The 22,829-nt window shown below is 48.1% G+C and overlaps 2 protein-coding genes across 11 annotated transcripts in view; one reads left to right on the forward strand and one right to left on the reverse strand.

Moving 5' to 3' along the window:
* Nucleotides 1–22,829, reverse strand: part of LOC136998542 (uncharacterized) — a 236,027-nt gene that overhangs the window by 87,538 nt on the left and 125,660 nt on the right. For all 6 annotated transcript variants that reach the window (XR_010889119.1, XR_010889116.1, XR_010889118.1 and 3 more), the window contains one exon: nucleotides 41–84. Coding sequence is in view for 1 of the 6 variants with exons in the window: in XM_067351334.1 (XP_067207435.1) it covers nucleotides 60–84 (25 nt within the window). In the remaining 5 variants the exon portion in view is untranslated. The remainder of the gene's footprint in view (nucleotides 1–40; nucleotides 85–22,829) is intronic.
* LOC105676399 (netrin receptor UNC5C-like) overlaps nucleotides 20,601–22,829 on the forward strand; it is a 30,178-nt gene continuing 27,949 nt past the window's right edge. For 3 of the 5 annotated variants that reach the window (XM_012374227.2, XM_067351320.1, XM_012374229.2), the window contains exon 1: nucleotides 20,601–21,127. The gene's annotated coding sequence lies outside the window, so the exon portion shown is untranslated. The remainder of the gene's footprint in view (nucleotides 21,128–22,829) is intronic. The other 2 variants (XM_012374230.2, XM_012374231.2) reach the window with 1 other exon arrangement.

Consider the following 22,829-nt stretch of genomic DNA (forward strand, 5'->3'; position numbering starts at 1 on the left):
TCTGAGCGCCACGCGAGAAAATACATGTGTACACACTTACCCACACGGTGCTCTGGAAGTCACGCACTCTCGTCCGACTCCTCCCTGCAAAAAAATTGCTTGGTTATTATTTTGTAATTCAGAGTTCTCAACACTGAATATTATTAGAATAAAAAATACCTTAATATAAAATACAATTTTTTTTATATCTATTCGCAAATTTAATTCTCGCTAAAATTCTGAATTTTATAATTCAGGATTCTACAACTTTGAAAGTAATGTGCGATTCTTAATTCAGCCTTTGCTGTTTCTTAAGAAAAAATATGCAATTTCTCGAATACACTGTAGAACGCTCGCAGTCGCCGCCGCAGCCGTCACTTCCTGGCGTGTACGTTGCCGCAGCCAGGTCGCCGGCCTGCTCCGGAACCCGGACACCGGCGACGAGGTGTGGGATGAATGGGCCGCGTTACGCTCCGTAGCCTCCGTTGGGGAGGCGTTGGCATATCTCTGCCCAGGGACGTACAAAGTCCGGCAGTTTTATGACCGCTCTGGAGAAGGAGCTGGGTTATCCAGCCGCTTTCGCGACGAAAAATTATTCGGAACCATAAGTTTCCCCACCGCGCGGCTCTATTTTATATCTTTTTTAAAGTTTCCTGCGTCGCACCGGCCACGATAACAAACGCGAGACGCAGATAGTTTGATGGCTACACGCTAGCTTGGGGAAAACGCCACTATATCTTCCTCCAAACGTAATATATATCCAAACGTGATCCTTCGAATGTGATGACTCTTTACATTCCAACAGTCTAACATCACACAATCTTCTCACATTTTCGCTAATATTAATAATGTTAAAGAAAGAGCAAATAACATCTGTTTAGTTTCTTCGCGAACATCTTGAAAATAACATAATAACAGGCCTCAACCCATCGTTTACATTTACAACCGACTCATACCGACGAAATCGCTCTTGACGCTCGGCTATTATCGAAATTTTCGAGCGGACCCCCGTGCAAGCGCGCCGACGAAGCCTGAGGCCTGCGAACGCCTAAGTACCTCACTATCTCGACATGTGGTCAGAAACCACAAACTCGCACGGATAAGCGCCCGAAGCGAGATACTTTTTCTAACGTTCGTGGAATCGTGCCACGACAAAGAAGGAGAAACGCGAGGAAAAGAGCGAAGAGAGGCCGCGGAGAGCTGCGACCGTTGAATATGAGTCAGCCGTCCGAGGCCTCGGCTCATAATTACGCTCCAATTGTTGCCTCTCGGGCCTGTTCGCGAGAGAAGAGGGACTTCACACATATCGCTGGGACGAGTTTTAATGCGGCCGACCGCCCCCGCGGCCTGTCGCTCTCGTTTCGCGGACGTTCGCCGTATTCTCTCTCTCTCTCTCTCTCTCTTCCTCTCATTCTCGCGTGAAGTACGAGCTTTTTCTCCATTCCCCGGTGACTCGCAAAAATTGCCACCCTCGCACAGCCGTCCTCGAAAACGACCGACTCGAAGAAATTACTTCCTGAAGGAGCGGCGCGCTCTCCTGCATCCTCTTGAGAAACCAGGAGCACAGCACCGCTGTGTAATGAGCGGAATTTAAACCAGATATTTCCCGCAAACATCGGCGAGTCGATCCATCCTTCAACTGTCGGAATGATTGATCAAGTGAATCTAGTCCGCCGCTTCTTACCGCGGATAAAACTTAACCCGTTCTCCGCCGCGGGGCGAATCGATGGGCCCTTTATCTCCTTGATGGATCGCTGATGGAATCTCGCTATCGTCGAAAACCGCTCATTGTCTGCGCCGGGCCCTCTACCGCGATACATTTATAAAACATTGATTGATCACGATAATACGGATCACACTTGTTAGGAGCAATCGATATCAGCGTTCGCCGACTTCCGGTATTACCGACCCGCCGGCACTCGTTTGACACGTTATCTTTTGTCACCTGCGTTGTGAGTTCAATTAGCATGAAATACCCGACCAGAATGTGTTGAATTAATATTACCGCATACGCATTACCGTGAATCTAATTGTAAGACGACATAATTTTGCGCATAATTAGCGTAGTCCCTATTTCTTCGATAACAAACACGTTATCGCGCACGACAAGCTGCTTTAATCTCCCGCGTACAACTTGTACCGCGATTTTTTTTTCGAAATTAACTCGAGAACGGAGAGTTTCTTATCAAATAGAGGACATTACCTCGACGAGGAACTTCCCGAGGAGCGACATTCTTGCTGGTAAATTTGCAGCGCGGTCCTCGGCGAGAATACGTTTCGTATCTCGCAAATGCAATTAAGTGCTTAACACGCTGTCGAGCGTGAATTCACAAGGAACTAATTACGTATGATGCCGTAATGACATTAATGCAATAAACGGAATGGCAAAAAATCGCTTACCGCAAAACCAGACATACCGGGCGCTGCATTAACACATACTCCGACGCCATGTATATGTCCGACATCATTGACCACTTAACGATACATTATCGGGTACTTCGGACTCTCTTCTCACCTCGCCAAATCGCTTCACCGTGAAATTGCGAGCGCTCCAAGTACAATCACGCGGCCGTCATTAAACTTTTTGCGGCGCGACGAGTAAAACGCTCGACACACAACGCGGTTGCCGACCTCCCGCCATCGTCATCGAAAATCCGGCGCTTTTCGCGGAAAGAGAAAACGCGCGCGACAGAAAGAGAGAGAAAAAAAAAAGAGGAAAAAGAAGAGACAGCGAGAAGCGCGCGGCGATTTCATTCCCACGAAAACTGCTCGCGCCCATTATCCCGGCCATTGTTCCGCCCTGATTCCCCCGCGCGCGCCGGCATTATATATCCACGCGACGATAAATCCCGCCGTCGCCGCGCCAGTGCGCGCATTCCGCCGATGTGCTCTATCCGGCCACCCCTGAAGGATCCCTCGGCGGCCGCCGTGCTGTGCGCGCGGCGGTAAATAAAATCGGTAAGCGCCGCGACGATTTACGAAGGCGGGGTGGCAGTAAAGGTTTCCGCTCGATCAGCCGTAAGCGCGGATGCTCGATGTACCGATACACGATAACCGGTGCTTCCTTCCTCGTCCTGCCACACAAGCTCGACAGCTCTTCTTCCCCGAACGTCCCGACGAGTTCTCTATCGTTCAACGGCGGCTTTATCGTCCCGTCCAAGTCCCGCGAATACCCCGCATTTACGAGCATCCATTGTTCCACGCCGCAACCTCGAGCGATCGAGACGTCGACCTATTAAAGCCGGGACCGCATATTTTCTGCCGCGGAAGGCGGACGCGCGGATAACGATCGGATAATGGAGAACTATGACGCGGGCGTTTCGCCGGTAATGCACGCTCTGATTTACGCGGCGACAAAAATTCCGGTTTCAAAAAAAAAAAAAAAAAAAGAAACGTATGACAACCGTGCGCGTCAGCGTTGGAGTGATTTAGTTACTTTTGTCGAGCGTTCTTCGCTCCGACCTGAAAAATCAGCAATCGGATTCAAAATAAAGTGCTATTACAGAAAACGTTCTTTCGACGTTGTGTACTCGTAAACAAACTCGTAAAATAATTTTGAAATTAAACGCACACGGGTACATCTCGGATACTTGGTCTTTACTATTACTAAAGACTATAAATGTCCATCAAGACCATAATTCCGCCGGAAAATTATAGCAATGTCACGCTTCGGGGCTGCTCGGGAAAGATTAACGCTCGTTATTTCGCGCCGCAATAAAGAACAAGAAACCTGCGAAACCACATCATTTCGGACCGCCGCAAATGTCCTTTCATACCGTGATTTTTTTTATTAGGCCCTTCGTTTCACGCTTACGCAGCTTACTCCGAATCGTCGTGAGGCGTCTCGGCACAACGACCGGGCGATCCCGCGAGGTCCTCATTTATCTCTTGTCGCCGGCGAGGAGTAGAAGGCGTTGACGAATCTCGGGCGGGCAAAGTGTACATTCTCGTTACCTCGTTCTCGGCCGTGTCTTCGCGAATGATGATCAGGGACCACGGAACCCAAGGGGGAACCGCGTCCTCCTCTTCTCCTCTCTCCTTCCTTACATCTCTCCTTGCTCCCAGAGTGGGCGAGAATTACAGGCATTGTGCGCGCTGGCCGTTGCGGTAATGCGGTTCGCTGATTTATCGCGGAGGTGAGCCACGAGGAGGTGTAGCTAATTGTTCTTGCATGCAGATCCTCGCCGAGGCGCGCCCTGGCTCGTTTCCTCGTCGCGACGCTTCGAAATTAATTGTCCGTCGCGATTCTTTTCCCTTAAGACCCCCTCTCTTTCCCCCCCCCCTTCCTTTTTCCCTTCCGCACCTTTCCGCGCGCTATCTTACCCGCTCTTTTTCTTGTACTTTTTCCGAGGCCCTTATCATCCACCGACCTCCCTCGATTAGACGACGCAGCATCGCATTCCGCAGCTAGTCGTCGACCAATCTTTCGCGCTGACCTCTGCACCGGCGGTAACGTATTTATTACAGTGCGCGCTAGACTTACGATATGTAGATACTAATCTCCGGAAAGTTCCCTTCGATAGAAAAAAAACAATCCGCGTGTAATCGGTCGCGGTGTCGATTAATAATCCCACGCGAGCGCGCGCAACCTTTGTACGGTACTTCGGCTCTCGGAAGATTAATCTACTCCTTCCGCAAGAACGCAGTCTATTTCTCTGCTGCGTGCCGCTTTCATCGGCTTGTTCCTTCGGTATTTACCGTGATACAAATAACACTCACTTGTCGCACAGTATTTATTGATTTCGCGAATCAAGCCTTCGCACAGAATGATAATAATTCGAAAAACAACAGATGAGTTATTTAATGAATAAAATTATCAGTTAAACACAATTTCGAGGACAATTAAACTTTTTTCATTCCGCAAGAATAAAATTTGTCGCCGCATTTTGTGCTAAATGTGCGCTGTTTACGGGGCCGCGAATGTCGCTAGATGAACGCCCAATTTTTCTCCCGAGTGGATACAGCCGACGTGTTGCGACGCAGCGGGTTGAAAATAGCAGCAGCGCGAGTCGGAATCTTGGAACGTAGCCGTCGTCGTCGTCGTCGGCGACTATCCGGCGACCCATATTAATGGCGCGCTGTAAATACTGGCGGTTCAAAGTCGGGTACTATAATGCCCGCGCGATACGAGAAGCTCTCTCGTCATGAATAGCACGGTTACAGCACGGTTTTGTAGTCGAATCCTCGCACCGTCATTCACATTTCTCGCCGCGGCGAGAGTGCGAGGCCATTGCGCTGAGTCGTCCCCATATTTTTCCGCGACAGCGGCGAAAAGGAGTAAGTCGGACCGGTCGGTCGCACCCCCGTTGCGAGCCGGCCGCGACGCGCGGGCCACCGCAATTATGGCGAAAACGAGGGAACGAAAGCGACGTCCGTTCCGCGCGACGAGACCGAGCAATTTGTTTTGTCGACAAAGCGCGGCAAAACTTCTTGGAGTCGATCCAGCGGCACTTCTCTCTTTCTTTCCTGGGAGGCCTTCTTCCCAGTGCCCACGCTCTTCGCGCGCGGCATAGCGAGACGATTCGTTCGAGCCGCGCGAGGGCTCGCTTCTCTCTTCGTCGACGTCGCCGTCCTCGTCTATACGTAGCTCCGCGCGCGAAACCGATGGCCCCTGTTTGTCAAGAGGCATCACGGAGGAGGCAGCCGTTTGTCAAGGGGATTACACCCGGCCCCTTTCTCACCGCCGAGGAATATTAAAATTCCGACGTATCTTCGTCGTTGGAGCATGGCGCGAGCGAAACCGCCTTCGCTGTACCTACATACTTCTCGCACGCCCGCGCGGTCGCCCCGGAGCCGAGACTTTTTTGCGCCCTCGGGGATACTCCGCCCCGATGCACACTTCACTGTCGCTGATGCGCGTTTCACGACGGCGAGTCCTGTTTGACGCATCTCTCCTCCGCGATACTTGATTTTATTACGCGCTATTAAACTTCTTTTGCATGAGAAATCAGACGCATGACAAGTTCTCAGTATCATTACATCGCCACTTTTCGCACCTCGAAACACGTTGCTGCAATCCCTTTCTCGCACAGTATTAAATTTATGAAAGATTTGCGCAAATTAAATCCGCGCTTTTCAATTTATCTTCCCGCGCAATCGACTCGCCGTCGGCGATCCATCGGGCGTATTGAAATCGGCGATCGATCGCTCGATCCTTTCTCCGAGTTCACTCACGTTCCCGGCGTGGATTCCAAGGCGGCTTCGAGCGAGCCGGTGACCGCGCACGATCGAACGGCGGAAAGAAAGTCGGCCGAGTCGGCGACGCTCGACGCTCGTTAACTCCATTATTTATTCGCGCACGGCGCTCAGCCCGGGTCGCGGATACATATCGACTTTTGCGCGCAATTTGTGCTGCTGGTAGCGAGCGTATGAGCCGGAGTTAAAACGGCCGACGTGCAACGGGAGCTCGTTTTTCCTCGGACGAGTTAATTGACTCGACGTGCCCGTTCTTAATAATAAATAAAAGCGGTTAAACTGGACATTACGTCTACTTTGCGACATTCTGGTGCGCGTGCCGTACTGTAACGCGTAAAAAAGTGCTCACGCGTATTCGCAACGCTGCGCACGATTGCGACGAAAGAAAGAAACACGGCGTACGCGATTGCTCGCGGTCATCCGCGCGTTGTGCCACACGCTGCATCCGACCGAAAGGTCGGCTCGCGCGCTCAACAAAATAATTTATCAGCTTGAAATCCCGTCTGGCGCGCGATTGTTAACATCAGCGCAACTTTCGCGGTAACAAGCAGCGCGCGCGCGCGCTCGCATTATGCGCCTCGGTAACCGCGTAATCGCACCTAATTCAAAGTGACATATCTTACGTTATTATCGCGTGTATTACGAAAAACGCGCCGACTGCTATTAAAACGGCTGCGCGCCTCGATATATTAAATGAGACCGCTCAAACAAATGACACTTGCATTCTAAACGCTAACTAGCCAGCTCGCGACATAACGACACTCGTCTTATTACTGCCAACCAGTTCGCGGATGGCATCGCAAACGTTCCGATTTTCGCGCGAAAAAAGTGCTTTATCAAGTGTTACCAGTTATACCCGTTCTGTCTGCGAGCGACTTGGGCAATAATCCGTGCATTTGAAATTAGCAATCTGAGACCGACATCTCGAATGCCGATCGGAGAGCTTTTTACGGTGATCACCGCCGGGAATGGTTTCCCCCGTTCGCCCGCAATCACCGTCGGACATGGAAATGCCGTGACCCGACTGTAACGTCACTCGCGGTGCGCAGTCACCATGCCGCCCTTTGCATGCAGAGAGAAACGGAGCGTACGAATGCGATGCGCGCCCATATTATATACCGCGTTATCGATACCTGTTCGATGCCGCGAAATTAATTCCGGTGTTTATTCACCCCGTGGACGTATATTTTGCATTTGTAATGCACTGTAGTACATTAGGCAAGTTGAATGGTTTTCCGTAACGGGAAATGTCAGATATTTAAGCCCGTTTCGTTGTCGCACGCTTCTGCATATTTTACGGACTGAAGTTTGTCGTTGTTGCGCGAGTGTACCTTTGTTTTCTCCAATCCTTATATAACGATAATACAATTAAGGCGTGAGACGACATTCACAGCTGTTTCGACATTCGCGTGGGAACGAAAATAAATTATTAGCTCGAAGGTGAATGATCGCGAGACAATTTGCTTTAAAAATCTCTTCATTATTTATAGCGACATTGGAAGTAAACAGACACTTTTTTTCCTCGTGATAACGGATGGCTGGCAATAATATTTATTTCAAGAGCTGATAAAGCGCGGTCTGCGTCCTCGAGAGAAAGAGAGAGAGAGAGTATTCTTGACTAATCGCTCTTGAAATAATGTAACTGCTTCGCGGCGGATATCGCGGCAGATGTCGCTCAAGTGTTCGTGGATCCGTCTAAATACTTCGTAAAAGAGTTTCGTTGAATCCGGCTACTCAAATGGCGGAAGATGTACTCTATATAAAAGAATTCATTATCGCGGCAACTTCTACTGGTAGTCAAGTTGCACGATCAGAAATGAAGAAAAAGAAAAACGAGAGTAGAAGGAGAGAGAGAGAGAGAGTTTGAAAAGTCAATTAAATGTTCATAGTATTTACTCTCGATTAGACGATAATAAACACAACCGAGATAAATTATGGCTTTGGAATAAGTACAAAGAGCGAGCCGGCCTTCTCGTGAGCAACTCGTGACACGACATTTCATTTGGATTAATGAATGTATTTATACCGCTGCGACCCTAGCGACGATCGCGTCATTACCAGCACGGGCGACGAGATGGCTCTATTTATGAACGATTCTCATTTCCCATAGCCGACTTTTGTTTCGTCGAATAGCGAATAGGATTTCGTCATCCTAGCGACAATCAACTTCCGGGATATTTCGTTTCATTCACAAAGATGTATGAATGTATAAAAAATGTGTAACGAGAAATTTACGTTGATTAATTTCAAAAAAATATTATTGTATCATTATTTACTACTGTATCGCGGGCGGATATTATTTCGTGATCTGTGCACCCTAGGATAAGAGAATACTCGAGAAAAAAGACGTTCCCCAATTTATCGGAGCGTACCGCATTCATCCACGTCGTTGGCAGAGCGTAATTAATAACCCGTTTAATCAGGCCCATGCGCGTTGAATCTCTGAACGGAAAAAGCGCATCCGTAAAAACGCACTGATTTATAGTCAGGCAAGAGAGACAAAATAAAAGCGTGCCGAGGAAGCGACGCGGTCCGGATTGATTGACGTTAAGTCGACCGGCTGACTCGATTATCGTTCGTCTCTGGTCATTAAGAAGAAACATCGTCCGCTTCGAAATAAAACCTTCACTTGCGCGGATTAAGATAAGTAATTACGTCCTATGGTTTCAGAGCGTTTCCAGATTAATCGATTTCCAGCGGAATATCGGATAATCGACTGCCGATACGCGCGGATCATTAATTTTCGTATCTTAGCGTATTAATACTCGTGCTTCCGTCGTCGCGCATCTGGAGCGTCTCATCCTTACATAGAAATCATTTGAATCAATTAATTGGCTCATTAACGCGATTGATTGTGCGCCGAGTTAAGCAAATGAAATATATAATTTACCGCCCAGCGAGTGATGTAGAATAATAATATCTTCGCGATCGATAGCGTCAATGTTTCACACTGTTTTGCATATGGAAAACATCAAATTACCATGTCTGCCTTCTGCGCTCTCGTCCACTTTCGCTTGTCAATAACGAGGAAGGAGGGCACAGCCCGATCAACTTCCGGGCGTTTCAACTCGGCGACACGTCTTCCGCGCTGATACGGCGCTTCCCCACAACATTCCCATCCTCGGCAGACCCGCCGAGTTGCCGGAAGTCCTTCGCAACACGCTCAAGGGCTCCCATTGTTTCGCAAGGCGCAATACGCGCGCGGCTACTGCCGGTTGAGCAACTTGCCCGCCGCAATCTCGCCAATATCGTCCGAGTTTGAGCGTTACCTCTAGAGAACGTCAGAACGCTCGACGGAAATCAACGAACTCGGCGAACTCCGTGAGAGAAACCGGGGCGACCGGCGAAAGGGGACACATTCGAGATAAATCCCACTCAATTTTCATGTGGCCCCTCCAGAAATCAACCAGAATCTCAGAACTATGAATTTCGCGTGACCCCGTGACCGGTGCAAATTCTTCGAGGAATTAAATTCCGCGCAACACACCGCGAACTATGGCTAACCTTTTTACGTCCATTATCAGAATTACATGCTTGCCGCCGCCGAGTATCGATGCTTGCCTGCGGTCGTTCAACGAATCACGGCGTATTGCGTTACTGCGAAGGGAAAACGAGATTGAGGGAGGCCGCAAGGAACCTCCGCGCGAGACGTAAATCGAGCGGTATCAATTAAAATTGATGGATGAAAATCCATCGGCGACCGATCGTTGCCGCCGGCTTGTCTGCGGCAACGCTCGAGATGGATGACGGGAACTCGCGGTAAGACATCGTGCAGAAATATAATTTATTAGGCGGAACGCAATATTACGGAGAAATCCAAAGATGTTTGTCATTACGTAATAATTACAAAATTGATTTCTAAATGATTTCAAATTAAATAGAGCACTATTTAATGTTGTGTGCTCTTTAGAAATCTTCTCAAAGATTATAAAAACGTTGATTAATTTTTGAAAGGGCTTATTTACATATTGCATTAATGTAAAAGCTTGTATATATAAAAAGGAAGATGTGCTCTATGATAAATTTTCGAAACGGCTTCATCATCGCGTCGTAAACGTCAGTAAGAAGGGACTTGTTCCCGAACTCCTATCGCAACCAAAGACAAATTATCGCATGAAGACATCGATCTCCTTGATCGATGTACGTGGACAGGGCGGACAGATGTGAGTGGCCGTTTCAGTAGGCGCAAGAAAAAGTGAAGGAAGGTACGGCGGAAAGAGCAGAAGTGGATGAATGGCGACCGAATCTTCGAAATGCGAAAATTCTCCCATAAACCAAGACCTTCGTCGTCGGCGAGCTGGAAAACGTACACCCATTGTACATTCGCCGAGGAGCGAATTAAGAGCGAATAGATTTTTCCACCGATCCCCCTATCCTCTTTCCCTTTAAAAGCAAGAAAGAGAGAGAGAGAGAAAGAGAGAGAGAGAGAAAGAGGGAGAAAAGAATGCCGGCACCGCGATAGGCAGAAAGAGCGCGCGTACGTGCCGGCGTCGCACAAAGGGCCCGGTGTTACCCCGATGCATTGTGCAACGGTCCTGCAATCCATTGCAAGAGCCACGGGACTGTCAAGAGAGCAGTTCCTGGCCCTCTCGACTCTAAGAAAGGAAGAGAAAAAAAAACAGTGGCACGAAACCGTTCCGTCGACCACACGACTCACGAGCGACGACGTCAAGGTAGACTGAGCGCCGGACAGAGCGGCGAATCGCCGTCGGTGAGAGAAGGACGGCGCGCTTTCATAGGCCTGCAGCTGCTAGATAGAGCGGTCCTCATCGGTGCGCGAAATGAACGAAATCTGCACCTGCGATGTGAATACCGGATTGTAGGTGTAGACGTGGGACATTTTTTTCGAGAGAAAGAGATAAAAGAGTATCGATGTGCGTTGCTCTGTCCGGTCTTCTCTTTGGCTCTGTCGCCTCCATCCTTTCCTTCCCCCTCGCATCAACGAAAAACCATCACCGAAAGAACAGACGGACTTCGGACAACCCCATCCGTCTATTAATCCGACCTTTTGTACCGACTATCGATCACTCCCTCCACGCTCTGGGGGGCATCACGTATCTCTCCGGACCCTCCTTGATCTTCTTTCTCCGCGCATCATCTCGCCCAGGTAATTTCAGGTAAAACCACACGCTGCGTAATCGTAAGTCCTGCGGCTTGAATCGCGGGAGCCGCGGGAGGTACTCGTCGATCGTGTATTAATTATATTAATTATGCTAGATACTGGTCAGGCTTGTAACAAAAACTGCGGAGAAAACAGCTCGATGGATTTCTCTCAAATGAAGAAATCGAGTCGTTGATGTTGAGAAAGTCTTATAACACAAACAGCTGGAGCTATTCTGGAATTCGTGCTTCAGCTTCATCGTGTAACAAAGTAAGAACGGAACGAAGTGCGTATATTAATAGCTCTATCTACATCGCGACATTTTAAGCCTAATTGGACATTAAACAGGCTATTATATATATAACTCATATGTTATTCTAAAACATGTTGCTAAACTGGCTGACAAATTTTTATTCCATTTTTTAAATTTGACTTCTAACATTAATTTAAACGTTGTAATTAAAATCGTATAATTTTCTCTTTTCCGTGCCAGACAACCTAGACTACAAAAAGTTGATTTCGTTAGATTTCGAAGCAACGATACGTAACTCCGAATCCCCGTAACTTGGAGGAAAATTACACCAGGCCCTACCAATAGCCGCTCGTCTCCTCGAGACGGATATCTCGTGCGGGCAAAGCCTTCGGAGCAGGCACGATGTATTGAAATGTACCGTGGGGGAACCGCGCATTCACGATTGCATAAGTGGCGCAACGGCTGTATATAAAGCCTGTTGCACAAATGCATATCCCGCAGCGAGAGACCAGAGAAATCGCCGAGAGCCTACTCGAGTTACTCGCCGCTCCAAGCGCCGCTCGCAATTGTGTCGCCCTGCGTGCGCGTCGCACTGCGGATCCTACCGTTTCCCTTTTCCCCCTGCCACTCTTGCGAACACAGACGACTCACAAACTACCGTGTAATAGTTACAATCCACGCTGATGTAGGGTGGTTCGACGTTTTCAGAATGGAAATCTCCGCAAGAGCCACGCGAGCGACGATCCCCTTTCCTCGTCGGTTTTCCTGATTATTATTATCCGCGGTCGTAAACCGTCGCTGATACAATGGAACTTTGTGGCGAGTTAGTTTGGATACCAGCAGCGCGTGTACGTGCGTGCGCGCTAGCATATGGTAGTTTAATGACGACAACTTTTGTACGCCACTGCACGGCTCATTGTTCGCTCCTAGGCGCGTAGAAACGCGAATCGTAAACTCGCGCTCGTGTTACAATGCGGATCTTTATTTGCAATACGCTTCGAGGAAACGACACGTATACAGTAGCCGGAGCATTCTTCCAGCAACAATCAACAGGGATTACGTATCAACTCCTCTGTCTCTGTAAGCTACAAAAGACACATAAGTCCGTAGTCTTTAGCGTCGCATTGAGCGCGCGATGTAGCTATTCGATGTTGTACTTTATTTTCTGAATATAAAGAGATTAACGTAAGATGAAATGCTACGTCAGACACTGCAGCAAGGAAAACAATGTATCTAGTTAGAAAAAATAACTCTAATAAACTCTTACATCTCAGTAAACACGTTCAAGAAATCATGTATCAAATATCCCGCGAGCACTCGACCCAGATCTCGATTCGGAGTTTAAAAACTAGAGTGCTCTCGTTGAGAAGCAAGCACTCGAAAATCAGTAGTGTACTTTCAAAACACGGCTCGACGTAATATATACGGCAAAGATCTCGTAACAATTCCATTATATCACAGCACAATCGTTACACAGTCGCGATAATAGAAATAAGCGTTCCGCCGTGCGGAACGTTCTCGTCTCCCGGGCATTAGCGAGCTAATGAAACGTGAGTTGGATTCCGTGGTGTCGCATTTCCGGAAGCTGAGAGGGGTCTCTGCTACCGTGCGTCCTGCGGGAGGAAGAAGCGGGACAGGCGTTTTGCGGAAAAAAGAGGCTGAGAACGAGGGTTGAGCGTGGCGCGGGGTAGAGAGAAACCTGATCAATTTATTTATTAAACGTTTTTCGTGCCTTTGTTGGGGCTGTCAGATTCCCACGGGAAATACGAGGCGCTTAAATGAGTACCGTCTCTAGTAGCGGAGGCGGGAACGAATCCTATCGCGAAAGAGGGAATCGTCACGGGACGAAGAAGCAGGATCAGACGCGGATACCCTTCCTTAATGGAATCAGCGTCGAGTACTGGCGGCCAGCGAAGGTCCAGGATACGGCGCGCGCGCGCGCGCGCGCGCGAGATAGCACGAATTTTCGTCGGCGGGATGCTTTCCCGTTTCGACCTTCGGCACGGCTGTTCCTGAGAATCGGACCGGCGCGCAGAAGAACGCGGGGAGACGAGGAAAAGAAGCGAGAGACTGATTCTTCTCCCGAAAGGAGACAGCGGTTCGCCATTAGTGCAATCTAATCGTCCAAGGGTCCCTTAATAACAGGTTGGTCTCGGCTACGCTGGAAGAGCCGCAACCGCGCCCGAAGGAAGAGAGAAAGACGATACACAGCGAGAGGCACCGGCGCGAAGAAGAACGGAAGAAGGACGTCGGACGCCGCGCCGGTCTGAAATTCATTCGGTTTCTCGGATACCATTCTGCGCAAGGATCTCTCCTCTCTGTAATCTCTCGGCCGAGGCTCAATTAATGCTTAACGACAAAACCGAGGGGAGCGCACGGAAGAGCGGTGACTGGTGCGTGGGACCGGCGAAGAACCCCGGTAAGAATGCTGCCTCGGTAGATACCGCTAATTGTAAAGCGCCCTCGTACCGCAAATTGCCAAGCACGCGTCCAAAGAATGCGCATCGAATCGCTCGGACGAGTCCTTCTTCTTCCTTCCTACCGTTACGAGCGCGTTGCCCGTCGGATACGTTCTCCCCGTCCTTGGGTGGATCAGGTTCGTCCTCCCGGTCTTTTGCGGCGGCTCTCGGCTTTCCGTCGCTTCCATCGTGTACCTCCGTTAATTGAAAATCGCGATAGCAGCGCGGCGCGGAGAAGTAAATAGCACGTTCGGATTGATTGAGTTTATTGAGTGTGTAGACACGGTGTAATGTTCGGTGATACACCTTGAATGGGCGCCTGATTGGCAGACGCTTCGCTACGCCCAGGCACATGATCGTTACGAGTCTCGATTTTGATAATGCGTAATCGAAGTAAATATCGCCACGTTTTATCTCGCGGGCTCCTCGTCGTCTTTTCAGAAGCCCGAGCCTAACGAGCGATTCTGTTAGCCTGTCGTAAATGCGTGAAGCACTGTTATTACGTGATATCGCCGCGAGGCGAGCCGTTCGTTAATCATGCAAACGTTCGGATTTTCGCAATTTATCAATACATTATTAAATGTGTTGAACGATCGAAGTGTCCGAGTCATTTCGCGGCGTATTGCGCAATGATTAATGACATGAAAATGAAATGTTTTCGTTTAATAACAAGACATAAAGTAAGATCCTTGATACAATGATAAATCGCAAATATATTTAACGCCGAACACGCCGCGGTGTAAGCTCATAAATACTCCTACAAAATCACAGAGTGAGCGGCGACCAATAAAATGCTTTCACAATAGGACTTTTATCTATTACAATTCCGCGTTATTGCGAGTTATACCGCAATACTAAAATCATCAATTTATAGCCTCTCACTTGGCTATTTAAAGATCCGTTCAATCAGACGACGATTCCTTTCGCTTTAAATCATCTCTCGTAATCCACGTATCTACACGCGGATACAATTTGTTGCACGATTCTTCCCGGAATCCCGTGGGACCAACGGCTCTATTATTATCTCGATAAGCACCGGGGACGCCGCCTAGGGTAAATCGAGAGGCAGATGCGACGGAGGAGAGGACAGAGAGTTCAGTCACAAGTAGAAATTGAGGGAGAGAAATATCTCGTTTTTGAATTATAACCGGTCGCCGACATAAAAAGTCCCGGGAAAGGTAGATCAGACCGACCGCGCGCGGTCCCACTGTAAAACAGAGATAATTCACCTCCTAGGCAGCACGGGATGCAATCTGCCAGATTGTCGGGCGCACCGAAATTGCCGGGTTGCGGGGAGACGTCTTCTTAGAGTGGACTGGAGGAGTCGCCGGCTTTCAGAAAACCAACGTGCCATTAGCAGCCGGCGCCCCCCTCGCCCGCTCGTCGATATCCCGGCATGCACGGGCGGGCCCGTATCGCCGGGTAAATAATGCGCCGCGAGAGGGTGTGCCCCAGTGAGACAAAGGGAAGAATCCGGCCCCCTCTTTTGTTTTCTCGCTCCGAGGTCGTCCGACTTCCTACATCGTGATCGCGTCGCCTGTTTCCTGTATCTTTTTAGCTTCTTCGTGGTTTCGTCGCTGAAGTGGCTCCGTCATCCTTTTCATCGCCAGCAAACAATTATTCTGCGTCGAGGAGAGCTTCGGGGCCGGATTAAAACCGGGAGGGAAGGCGGGATAATGTAGAGCGCGATATACGACGCGCTTCAATAGCTTCGGCATCTCCTTCGGGAAATCTCGCGATAACGAGTTAGCGATATTAATACAGACAAGCGAGATTCGAGCTCTCGAAAGTGGTTTCCCGCTAGCCGCCAATTTCGAACGTCTCGAAATCGGAAAAGAGATTTCCGTGAGTAGACAAAGAAGGACGCGTCGGCGTCGGCGGAACGACCGAGTGAAAATAATAATATTACTCATAAGCTGTAGGTCGAACGATCGTAAAAGGTCACGGTAGCTATAAAAACGGCAATCTAACCTGTTTCAACTATCTTCCCGGTCTATGAATTGCCATATAATAAAGGAATGCCGTTCGAGAGAGAGAGAGAGAGAAAAAAAGAGAGAGAGAGAGAGAGAGACCGACCCCGCGCCGTTCAAGCTGAGAGCAGATCGAATTTATGACCGGCACGAGTTTTATACGTAGGATCCCAGAGATTTGTCGTACAACTTATCGATTCCATTAACTACTATTAGTAAGGTGGGCTGCGGGAGACGTATAGCTCGGAAACTGGAGGAACTGGAACCGTGGCATGCTTACCTGGCCGAGCACGTCTCTCTCGACCAGAATGGATATATTTGTTTTAGGAGGACTCGGAGGGACGGCGAGATCTCGCGTCTCAGATAGAGAATTCAATCTTCGAAGCCTCTCTTCCTCCTCGCGCACGGCCATCCTCGAATATTTCGAATGCATCGACTGGACGTGGCGTATCCGTCTTCTGTCTTTGGTCCCTTCGGTATCTTCGTGAAACCCTCGAGACACCTCATAGGGTACGTCGGACAAATGTTTTCATCCTACTCTATCTCTCGCTTTCCCGCTTTTACCTTCGTCCCTTTTTTTACGAGAAAGCTCGAATTTCACTCGTGGGGTCTTCGAAGAGACGTCGGTCTCGTAATTCTAGATGGTCGACATCAATTTTTCTCTTGAAAATTAATGGACACGCTGACACACGCAAAAAAAACTGTACTTCACTCTATTGAGTTTTCTGCGATCTTATAGCACGTCAGTTTCATGCGATCATAAGGCATCATCGGTGAGTCGTATTTCTGTCATTTTTCCTTTCTTTTCTCTTATTTCGATTCTATTGCGATTTTAGTTGTACATAGAAGAATACTAAATTTTATATATCAAAAATATAACGAGAAATAAAATTCACAATACGTAAAAGACACTTGTAAATATATTTTGTCAAATTTATGCAGTCTGCGAGCTACTTTTATATTTCAACCTGTTATATCATAAAAAAGGAATTTCGAATGGGTCGCATTCAAAGCGTTCTTTATATCCTAATCATCTGCCGCGGATCCTCGTATCATAATATTTCATATATATTTATATACGAAATACGAGTTTTTCTGTTTATGTGAACCGAATCGCCTCCTTCGCCCCCGACGCGATTCAGCCATAGAATTTTGGTCTGATCTCTCGAAGGGGAGAACGATACCGAGAGGCGGTGAGGGGCGTCTTCGAGCTCGGTTGACCTCCTGACGAAACGAAACGACCTTACAAGAATTTCCTTTTAAGAAAAGCAACCCACGAGAGCGAATGCGAGGGGTCTGAGAAAAAAATATTCTACGACTTGTCGGGCAAACCTTCGACGAGGTGCGTCTGGTGAATTCCGCAAAGAAAAGAAATTCCTCATATATTTCAGCCTCTCGAAATGTACGTTGAGAACTTTCAAGTTTCCGACTGATAAGAACCGATTTCCGGTGCGTTTTTAGAAAACACGATCGTTTTGGCGGTATTACGTAGTGCCGCGTGTCATTAACGGGACAGAAAGAAGCTCCAGAATGAGAAACTAGATTTGTGGGCGTCACACGCAACCGAGACTTTCAAGAACGAGTGTGTGACACGTGTTACCGCCATTGGCCAGCCCACATTTTAGCCAGAGTCATTACGAGAGGACCGTGGGGCTTTGAACGACGTCTCTTTGCCAGAAGTATTGCGCAAGAGAAAGTAATTACACAGTAAAACAGCAAAATATCTCGGTACAAATAAAATAAACATATCAAATTAGAACGTGCGATAATATATATTTTTAGCAAAGACTTGGTATTATTATTATTATGAATTTATATAGCGGATAGTTTTCGACTGCTTATAATTATAACGTATAACCGTCAGGCATTAGCTGCGCACTAAACACTTTGTAATAAATCATCATTCATTATCGCTACCATGTTTCTTTCGAGGGACGATGCATTTCTCAGATTAAGGCGCAAGATTCTACGAAATGGTACGCATAAGAACCTCAAAGGACCCGGGAACTATTTGGAAGGACTGTATCATGAACCAGACACATTTGCCCCCCGCTGTTAAGCTGCTTCGCGGCAGCAGACGAGGGTAAGGGGGTGTGGCACACGGAGCACCCCTCAGGATTCTGCGGTCATCCCCGGTCGTCGGCGGCCTTTAAAGCTTCGTGCACAACGAACGTGGCATTATGCAGACTCGAGACTGCACGGAACCGCCCCGTAATAGGATAAAAATAACCGTGTTTATATAGGATTACGAAGCGATCATCTTCTCAATTCTACCTCGGACTCCGTATAAAGCTAGAAAGAGGGGGTTTGCCAGAAGGGGACAATTCCTCGTCTCTCTTGCGCGCTTGCTATATGATTGTCAGCCTAAAAAAAAACTTTCATTTATCGATCAGGTGTCGTATAACAGAGGGATGTGAGCGGCACAACACGCGCCACATCGTGTTACGATGTTGTCGGGATCAGATACGAGATTCTTGGTAATTATGAATAACGAATGCATGAGGCGCACAAATAGACGACGATATTTCAGCGACTGGCGCAAATGAAACCATGTAAACGACGAGTTTTACCACTCGCTCGCGTTTAAATCCGCTTAATTAATATTTTTTACCGTGAATTCCTATGAGAGCTATGACAAGTTAATGGGGACGACAAATAAATTTCTCATAACGATATATCGCGCGGAGTATTCACCTCGCTATAGCCGGAACAAGCGCTCGGCACACGCGCGCTCGTATTATCATGATCTATTTATTTTTAATATTCAATTCTTCCATCTCCGACTTGAAATACTCGGTAATCTTTCTTATGTCTGGCCGAAGTAAAAGAAAAATTTGCAATTTTCTGTCTGCATACGTCCGACTACCATCCGATCGATAGATCGCATGAAAGAGTAATGCGTCCACGAAAAGAAAGAGTGAAATAAAAGAAGCTTGAGATCCGATAAAATACATTGAAACATCGATCGATCAATTAAACGAGAGTAAGAAGAGTAAAAATGTTCTCAGTATACCGTTGCGATAATAGAGATATTTAAAATTAAAGAGGAAATTGCACTTCGTGGAAATCAATTTTCGGAGAATCTACCCCTCCGGAACCCGTCAATCCCCTTACATGCATTTTGAAAAGAACGGATACCGGGAGACTATCAATGAAACTTGTATGTTTGCCTTTGTAACGCGCGCGTTAGCGAGACACACCGCGAAGTTGGATATTAAACATCGAGGATTATTTGATTACAGCCTCGCGAATTTGTACGAATCCGCTTGCCACGACTCTCCCGCCGGTTAAACGCCACACTTTCTCTGTCTCTCTTCGTCCCGCTATACCGTTTCTCGTGGCCATGATGCTGCTTCTCTTTCTTTTCGGTGAACCGTACAATCACTGGTTCGGAAGAGAGAGAGAGAGAGAGAGAGAGAGAGAGAGAGAGAGAGAGAGAGAGAGAAATGAAGCCGAAGCGGGAAACGCGCATGGAAATGAACGTTATTAAATTGTTCTACCGTAACGCCGAATCCACCCGCAGACATAAATTGACACCGACAACGTCGAGTTAGGCGCGGCGGGTTGGGGCCGTCAGATTGGTCCAGATGAAACTAAACGCGCGTGGTACTCGCACACCGGATTTCACCGAATACGCGCATACACCTCCGCGACGGGGGGGTTAAATTTGTGTTATTAATGGATTTGTTTGCGGTGCCCGTCTCGACGGTCAATATTTATTTATCGAACGTTGCGACAAGTACGAGCGCGCCGCGCCGACGAACAAGGAAAGAACGATCACGGAGAACAGGAAGAAGAGCAGAGGTGGGCGAAAGGCACCGTAAATAAATGGCCAGCGTATTTATTCGGTGAAAAAACAAATTTATGCACCGGTCGAAACGCGGATTCTATGCTCAACCTGAGCCCCGCTGTCAAAGGGAGAAGGATAGCTAGCTCTCCGGTTTCCCGAATTTTGCCCTCTCCTCGGACCTTTCTTTGCTCCGGTAAAGAGCAGCGAACAAACGAGAGATCGTTTTTCCTCGTTTGATATACGACTTTGAATCTTGGTCGATAGTTTTATTCGTCGGCAAAATATCATTCAACGGGTTTTCCAGCGCAAAACATATTCCCTATCAATATTAATTATTTTAAGGGCCTTGCGCATCTCTGATGGACATACGCGTGGCCATCGAATGCTTCGAAATACGCCGGCGGGATCCCTCGAGTAATCGGGAAACAAGCAGCTTGGACAAACATTCTACCGGACAAAGCATGCGATGTACCACGACAAGCGGACGGGATGAATATTTAACAAAGTCTGCGGTCATCTCTCTGTACACGCGGACGGTGTACACTCCGTCTCGTGCAGCAATCCAGACAACACTCCGCAGCATCCGCGTGTGCAGCGACGACTGCAGAACAGCATCCACGCCGGTCCACGCTCCCACCAGCTCTCCTCTCCTCTTAGCTGCCCCTCCGCCACCGCTAAGCTTACACACCAACACGGCTTCACCTCCACCGCTACTACTACTGCCTCCACCGTCACCGTCGGCCACCACCACCACCGTCGTATCCCCGCGATGCCTCCACCACCATCAGCAACCTCCACCACCATCGCCACCACGTTCGCCCAGCATCGGCCAAGAGGCGAAGGGCCCCGAGGTTTCCACGCTACGAGTCAGTTGGCCGACATGAGCCGCGCGTGCTGGGGCTCTTGGTGTTTATCCGCTCTTAACGGCTAATCTCGAAACGCGCACCCTTCATATATCGGGACGTATACGCGTAGACACTGTTTGTGAAACGTACACGAAGGGTCGAAACGACGTTTTTCACAATTCATACCTGGGGTAGGGAAGGTCTTGACGTTCGAACGCCGGGATCGAGCTTCGATTTTTTCAATGGCGCGGATAGCCTCCCCATGACGAAAAGAATTTAGTGTTTCGCGTGTTGTCGAGGGATCGGTTACGAGATCGAAGGGTTCGTAAACGAGAGAGAGAGAGACCGATGTGAAATAGTTTCGCGGCAAATTGGCAATCGGATTTATATATATGTTTCAATCCGGGAGTGCAGAATTGACGTTACGATGCGCGGTGTAACGAACTTGCGACGATGATAACGCCAGTGTCAGTGCAGTGGGGTTAAAGTGCCAGCCGGTTTATGGATAACCACGCTTCGCTGATTGGGTGCACAAGTAAGTGATATCTGACGTACATTGCGTAACGCGTCGTGCAGCGGAATTTTTTTGTGCTGTGTCATTCCAGGAAATGCGTCCCGATAGCGAATACAAAATAGCGCATTTACCTAAAACGGAAATGCGATACGAATGGCTTTTGTAAAAATAGTATTGTCTCATGCGACTGATATTCCATGTGAATATCAAGAATAGCTTGACGAAACTGCAAAACGGAGCGACCAAATTGAAGCAATGCTAAGATCGTCGCAATTTCAACATGGATTCGACAGCGAAAAATTAATATAGCGCGTTTCTCAAAATTGTATGTATTATATTTTTAAAAATTTTATTTCTCCGACGATAAAGATGTTGAAGGTTACACATGACATCTCAAGCGGTTAATCGAGATAATTCATTTTAGTGATTCAAACGACTACGAATATTCCCGATTCATTCCAGTGACTGCACATTTTCAAAAGCCCGCTAGAGACCGTATCGGAAGATGAACGTTAACATTTAACCCCTGCACTCCCGCTGGGCCGCATCCATGCGGTCCAGAAGTCTCCGGGAACCTATTAAAAACTCGCGGTGCGTCGTAAACTGGCTCGCTCGGCGAACCGCGCCTTCTCTTTCCAAAATACCGGTTGTTACGGAGCGCGATTTCGGTGGTCGTTTTCCGATATCAACTACCGGATTTGCGCGCGGAACGGCTATAATCTTCGGCCGCGTGTAGCCGCGCCGTTGCTCCGACGGACTTAAGCACGCCGTATTACTGGTCTGTGCATTAAATGAAGTCGTTGGAAAAATTATACGGGCGGCATTAACTCGAGATATACGCTATTACTTGTTGCTTCATCGGAGCTATGTTTATATTCCCCCCTTTATGACTCCGGCGTGAAGCTATGCTAAAAAACGAAATGCGCGGATCACTTTGAGACGTTTATGGATTGTCTTAAATTCATTTTAGTCTGATCGGATAAAGTAATAATGCTCGAAATAAGCCGCACGAAAATAAAGTGCGGCCGAACGCGCCGGTAAACGACTGCCGGGCGCGATGGGCGAGCGAGAAGATCGCGCGCGGGCGCGCATAATCGTAAAACATCATTTCGTATGCACCATCGAATAAAGATTTACAAGTACTTGAGGGCACTTACTAGGATTACGTATACAGGAGCACGTTCTTCGGCACGACTTAACGGCAGCAGTAAGTTGCTGGCGATTTACGCAGGATATACAGACGCAGGATATACCAGACGTCTTTTACCCACGTTTCGAAATTGCATCCGCCGTTACCTACCCCATACTTATTCGTAAATACGCGAAAGATGCACACCGGGGGAAGTTCTCCGAAGATCTGAACGGCTTATCAGATATCCGTACATGCGCGTCGTCAATTCTCGATAAAACGTCGCCATTATGTCGCTGCATTGGTTAGATCGTTGACGGTGATTTGCAGAACGATCGATTCAATTACAATCTCTTTGACGTTGTCCCGACAGGACGATCGTATCAATAATACGTTTTCGCGCTTATAACGAAGAGAGCGAGAACGCGGAATTAATCCCGACGAATCGATTACATTGTGCTTCTATTTACATTGATTTCCTGCGAATCGTTAATCGTGACACTCGCGACCTCGTGATCGTCCGTAAAGATCGCGTCTTTATGAATAAATCTCGCTCGAAATAGAAAACATTCGATACGCGATAACGCACGCTCG

The sequence above is a fragment of the Linepithema humile genome, chromosome 3, assembly GCF_040581485.1.
Source record: "Linepithema humile isolate Giens D197 chromosome 3, Lhum_UNIL_v1.0, whole genome shotgun sequence".
In the NCBI taxonomy this organism is placed as follows: Eukaryota; Metazoa; Arthropoda; class Insecta; order Hymenoptera; family Formicidae; genus Linepithema; species Linepithema humile.